Source organism: Sinocyclocheilus anshuiensis, unplaced genomic scaffold (assembly GCF_001515605.1).
Source record: "Sinocyclocheilus anshuiensis isolate Anshui unplaced genomic scaffold, SAMN03320099.WGS_v1.1 scaffold964, whole genome shotgun sequence".
In the NCBI taxonomy this organism is placed as follows: Eukaryota; Metazoa; Chordata; class Actinopteri; order Cypriniformes; family Cyprinidae; genus Sinocyclocheilus; species Sinocyclocheilus anshuiensis.
Genome location: NW_015552666.1, coordinates 189221 through 195494, shown reverse-complemented (window position 1 = coordinate 195494; position 6274 = coordinate 189221). Strand labels below are relative to the sequence as shown.

At 37.9% G+C, this 6274-nt stretch overlaps 1 protein-coding gene across 2 annotated transcripts in view; it reads left to right on the top strand.

Annotated features, from left to right (window-relative positions):
- Nucleotides 1–3635: 3635 nt before the first annotated feature.
- Nucleotides 3636–6274, top strand: part of LOC107667385 (glycoprotein-N-acetylgalactosamine 3-beta-galactosyltransferase 1-B) — a 7150-nt gene continuing 4511 nt past the window's right edge. Inside the window, exons 1-2 of one of the 2 annotated variants that reach the window (XM_016459051.1) lie at nucleotides 3636–4114; nucleotides 4906–5163. In XM_016459051.1, the coding sequence (XP_016314537.1) occupies nucleotides 4944–5163 (220 nt within the window). In that variant the 5' untranslated portion in view covers nucleotides 3636–4114; nucleotides 4906–4943. Of the gene's footprint in view, nucleotides 4115–4511; nucleotides 5164–6274 lie in introns of those variants that run through there. The other variant, XM_016459050.1, reaches the window with a different exon arrangement.

The following is a 6274-nucleotide window of genomic DNA, read 5'->3' as shown; positions in this document are numbered from 1 at the left end:
AAAAAAAAAATCTATAATTTTGACCCATACAATGTATTTTTGGCTATTGCTACAAATACACCCCAGCGACTTAAGACTGGTTTTGTGGTCCAGGGCCACATTTGTCTGAGAGGGGCACTTTTGAATAATTTTGAAAATTATTTTTAATAATCCTTCCGCACGTGCCTGCGGCGAACACAAGAATCTTTACAACTTCTCTCGACATGAATCTTTTGGCTCCCTTCGCTTGCTGTAAAGTGTTCCACGGTTGGATACATGTGGTCCAATCATAACCCGACGTTCAAATGACATAATCGTTTAGTTTAAGATTGACAGTCGATCTATCCAATCAAATGCGCCTCCGTGTGTCTTGTGTTAGTTGTGACGCGAACAGTTGACATTTGCTCAAAAATTTTGATGAGAACAAATTACTTGAGAGAGTATATTTAGGTTTTGTGAGCTACAGTGTCAGGCCATACGTTCCCCCGCCGCTAAGATGTTACAAATGCCAAAAATTCGGTCACGTAGCGGCAGTGTGCAGAGGCAAACAGAGATGTGCGCGGTGTGGAGGTGAGCATGAATATGGCAAGTGTGGGCAAGGTGTAAATCCTAAGTGCTGTAATTGTGGAGGAGAGCACAGTGCAGGATACGGAGGATGTCTAGTAAGGAAAAATGCAGTGAAAGTTCAAAATGTCAGAGTGGCTGAAGGAATATCATACGCTGAGGCTCTAAAGAAAGTAAAACAAGCACCCAAAATAATTGAAACTAAGACAACAGCACCACAACAAAAAACAATGTTGAATGGGCAAAGTAAAGAGAGAGAAATGATTGTTGATAAAGTGTCATTCGTAGCATTCATAGCAGAAGTGGTGAATTGCTCTGCTCAAACTGAAAGCAGGACCGAGAGAATTAAAATCATTATCAGAGCTGCTGAAAAGTATTTGGAGTTAGAGGATGTTACAGTAGATATGATAAACGAAAGGCTTAAGATGCAAACAGTAAACAGTCAGACAGAAAACAGCCAAACATGTGGTGGTACATAATGGTGATAACAATATTGCAATGGAATGCAAGAAGTTTAATTGCCAATGGACAAGAATTCAAAAAATTTATAACAAATCAAGAAAATAGTCCTGACATTATATGTGTTCAAGAAACATGGCTTAAACCGCAGTTAAATTTTTTAATTCATGGATACATTACAGTCAGAAGAGATAGATGTAAAGGAAATGGTGGTGGGGTAGCAACATTTATTAAACAAGATATTGGGTATAGAACAGTTGAGGTAAATGGGGAGCAAGAGGTTGTAGTGGTTGAAATATGGGAAGAAGTACAGAGTATTAGAATAATTAACGTTTACAATCCATGTGATAGATTATGCAAGGATAAGCTAGAAAATATTGGAGGAAATGGAAGTCATAAAGTGGTGTGGTGTGGTGATTTTAATGCACACAGCACATTGTGGGGGAGTACTAACACAGATTACAATGGATTGATCATAGAAGACATGCTAGGATGTTGTTCTGCAAAGACAGTAGACAACAAAAAACGGCCCTGGGAATAAAATCACTGATCGGACATAAAGTTGTATGCTCAATCCCAGAAGAGAAGAATTGGGTTAGAGGTGTGATAACAGGGATCCCAACTGATGTTTCAGTTGAGAAAATTAAAAGAAATATAACAGGGGCAGCAGTAAATGATGTCAGACGGCTCAAATGCGTCAGAAATAATGAAAAGACTGATAGCCTGTCAGTAATGTTAAATTTTGATGAGGTCAAATTACCTGAGAGAGTATATTGAGGCTTTGTGAGCTACAGTGTCAGGCCATACGTTCCCCCTCCGCTAAGATGTTACAAATGCCAAAAATTCGGTCACGTAGCGGCAGTGTAGAGAGACAAACAGAGATGCGCGCGGTGTGGAGGTGATCATAAATATGGCAAGTGTGGGCAAGGTGTAAATCCTAAGTGCAATGTGGATGGATTCAAAACTGGATTTTAGAATTCATATTCAGAAAATAGTAGACAAAGGTAAAAAAGCAATAAATGTAATGAGGTGCTTGGCAGGTGTTAAATGGGGGGCATGTCGTCAGTCTCTCAAAAGAATATACTGTGCACTGATAAGAGCAAATATTGATTATGGCAGTATGGTGTACAGTTCGGCATCTAAAACACAACTTTTAAAGATCGAGGCAATTCAATCACAAGCACTGCGAATATGTTGTGGAGCAATAAGATCGTCTCCAATAGCAGCAGTACAAGTAGAGATGGATGAAATGCCTCAGGAAATTAGAAGGCTCAAGTTAAAGATGAGATACTGGATTAATATAAAAGGACACTTAGATAGTCATCCAGTTAAGAAAGTTCTGAAGGATTGCTGGGAATACGAGTATAAAAAACTATCAAGCTTTGGATGGACTGCCAATGAGGAGGCACAGAATATGGGAATTAGTGACATCAATATTGCTCCTTCTGTGGCAACTTCAGCAATTCCTCCTTGGCTTTTCCCTATGCCTGTAGTTGACATTCAGCTATATGAAGAAAAACATAACCAGGAAAGAAGTATGCTAACAAATATAGCAGTGCAGCAATACATTGAACAAACTTATTATAGTATATTGCAAATATACACGGATGGCTCTAAAGATCCTGAGTCTGGAATAACAGCAGCAGCAGTCTACATACCCCAATTCAAAGTCAAAATTTCAAAAAGAATTTCAGATCACATATCTGTTTATACTACAGAGACAATAGCAATATTCCTAGCTCTTCAGTGGATAGAAGAAGTACAGCCAATAAGGTCAGTAATTTGTACAGACTCCCTTTCAGTTTTAAATAGCTTGCTAAGTGGAATTTCAACAGCAAGGCAAGATATCATTTTTGAAGTGATGCAGAGTCTATTTAGAATAAGACAATCTGGTCTTATGGTAAATTTCCTTTGGGTACCATCACATATGGGTGTGGAAGGAAACGAGGAGGCAGACCATCTGGCTAAACAGGCTTTGAAGCATGCACAAATTGACATTAAAGTGTCAATGAGTAAAGCAGAAGTAAAAGGGTTAATTGCAAATGAAATAAGAAAGAAATGGCAGAAGGAGTGGGATAGTGGAACAAAAGGTAGACACTTTCATCATGTTCAAGAGAAAGTAGGTCAAGAAAGAAGAAAGTTTGGCAACAGGAAAGAAGACGTTTTAATGTCAAGAATGCGTATTGGACATTGTCTGTTAAATCAGTGTCTGTATAGAATGGGGAAGCATGAAACTGGAAAGTGTGACAAATGTGGTCATGCAGAATCAGTAGAACATGTACTTATAGAGTGTGTTGCATATGAAGGAGCAAGATTTCAACTAATTCAAGCTTTAGGATCATTCGGAATAAATAATTTGTCACTTCAGGTTCTGTTAGGAAATGGCCCAAAGCAATCAAGAATATTTCATGAATTAATTATTTTCTTAAAAGAAACAAGACTGATCAATAGAATTTAGGATACAGTTGTAGTAAATAAAGCGGGAATAATTGGCGTTGTATTTTTGTTTTTGTTTTTGGCTATAGTTCTCAAACTTCCAATCATTATGCGCTCCACACTCCTATCCAGTAGGTGGCGGGAATGCACCATTTAAGTTGGTTTGCCAACCGCCATTAAATTTAAAAGAAGAAGAAGACATTTGCTCAAGCGTTTCGAGAATGGTGTGGTCGAAAAGATTTTCTTTCTTTTCTGAAATAAAGGCGACTTAACTTAGTGGGATGGGTGTGTGTCACTGTCCACGAAACAAAGACTGACAGGGAGGATCTCTGAATAGGGTCGGCTAATTATAATACGGAACTAAACCGCCCCCGGCCCGTACCTCTCGGCTTTTACTTGGTGAACAGCATTCAGTTAACATATGAAGAGATGGGAAGCACGTTGCTAGTTAGCTTTAAGTGAAGTCTAAAATTATCCACCAACCCAAATTTGCATGAGGCAGAAAATAGCCAGGACATGATTTTGAAGCCGAATTACCCGTTTAGGCTGTCAGATTTCGGATTTAAATTGGAAACCACAGATTAACTGTTATGCTAGCTAGAGTTGGGCTGAAATGGCCTCGGAGCCAAATCCTGCAGTTTTTCTCACTTCAGTTATGGAGGAAATAATCTGTCTGGTAAGAATGTGACACCTTGTTACATAAAATAGATAAAACAATAAAAAATTTCCTCTGGTACTTCTGCTGTAATCATGACAAAGCTGCTTGTTTTGAAACTTTCTTGTTATCAGAAATAAAAAAAAGTGTTTATAGATTAAAAATAACCTTCCATTAATTTTGTGATACAGAAGTTCTGTGTTCTTCGATAATAACAAAGGCAACAGTTGATGTCAGTATCGATGGTGTAAGACGTTTTAACATTTTAGTTTAATATAATTTACTTAGTTTGTTATTTTAAACTGTTGTGTTATCTTTACTTAAAAAGTGTTATCTTGCGGCCCCATTAGAAATTTGCTAGCCCCCTCTTAGTTGACGACGACTGTCATTTTTTCAATGACTCTTCAATATTTTACCGTCTTAAGTTTGTGAGGAATGTTGAAGACTAATTAATTATTTGATCAACGCTAGTTACATGACGCCTGATAGTGTTGTGTACACTTCAATTCATTTTCTTAAGCAAATAATTAAATTCAGCATAAACTTCCAGTGTAGACGTTAGCTGTCATATTAGTTGTATCCTGGTATGATGACGCATGCTGCTCTATCGTAACGTTGTCATAATCAGTCATAAAGATCACAGAGCGGATGTCACGCAGACTGTGCGCGCCTAACATCGGCCTCATTTTCGATTTTGTTCTTTTAATGTGATCTGAATCTTGAACATAACCTAATGATAGGCTGATGAACACTGCGCCATCCTCTGCTTGGTGTAGTTAGTCTTTTTGTGTTTCTGTCTGTGTTCTAAATAGTCCCTCTGAGGTGAGAGTCTCTTCACATAGAGCTCGTGATGAAAGCTCTCAGTGCGCGCTCCGCGTTTTACGTGGGCTTTGTGGTAGGCACGTGCACCCTGTACGTGCTCCTGCGTCAGGTTGGATTCACTCGGGACTTGGGGTCTGGTGAGTCCGAGGCCCACGAGAAAAGTCTGCTGGAGATGGTTGAAGAAGAAAACAAGAACTGGAAGAAGGAGAGGTCGGCTCTCTTCAACCTCAATCATCCTCACCATACAGGTAGATACAATGAAGAAACTAATGAACCTTTATGACTTACGTGTCTTATGTGGAACCTGAAAGAAGATATGTTAAATGACAAAACAGATTCAGTGAAAGAGAATAGTAGGAAATCAAGTCATACAGGTTTGGAACAACATGAGGTGAGTAAATGACGGCAGAATCTGAATCTTTGTTTTTTTTCTTTAAGCATATCTGTGTCTATCTGGCTGGGATAACTCAAATGGCATTTAAATAAAAACATTACGGGTGCTCTTGTTATTTCACCTGTACAAGTTGTTCAACTTGTTTTGCATCGTTTTGTTGGAAGCCATAATATGGTAATGATAGCCTTGTTAATTGCCTGTTACAGACAGTCATGCTCAATTTTTTAGAAAGAAGTTATTTGTCAGGTCTTATGATCCACAAAGAACAAGTGAATCTGTCAATTACTGTAATACCCAAAATAAAGGCATTCCCAAAAGAGGTGTGTTAGACAGTTAGAGCTAGATGATGTATACAGTACTTCAGTATATTACACCCTTTTATTGGTATTAATTGTGGATATAACATCACACCCTAATGTTACAATTGAAGAAACAGTTAACATGTTCCATTTGAATGTGAACGCAGTCGTTTTGTGTACTCTGTGAGAAACTCTTTATGGGCATGTTTGTGTCTGTCTGTGTATACTCCCTGAAGAGTTGGACTTTGCTTTTGATTTTGGGCTCGCATCTAATGTGTTGTCCTTGTTAAAGTTTACAGAAAGGTTTTATCGCCAGCTGGTTATCAATAAACTACCCCAAAAGTAATAAACTGTGGACTACCATATGCTGGCTCTAAATTCTCTGAATACGTATTTGACATAAATTTAAACAGATAGTAGTATTCTATGCTTCATAGAAAACAATTTCTTACGTGTTTATCAACATTTTTAAAAGCCTTTTGGATTTGATTAGTTAATTTTAAAGCATCAATTCTGCCATAAATTTAAATTCTGTCATCATTTACTCACCCTCATGTCATTCCTCATCTTCGAAACACAAATGAAGATATTTTTAATGAAACCTAAGTGATTTCTGTCCCTCCACTGAAAGTCTATGCAAAAAAAAAAAAAAAGAGAAGATTAAAA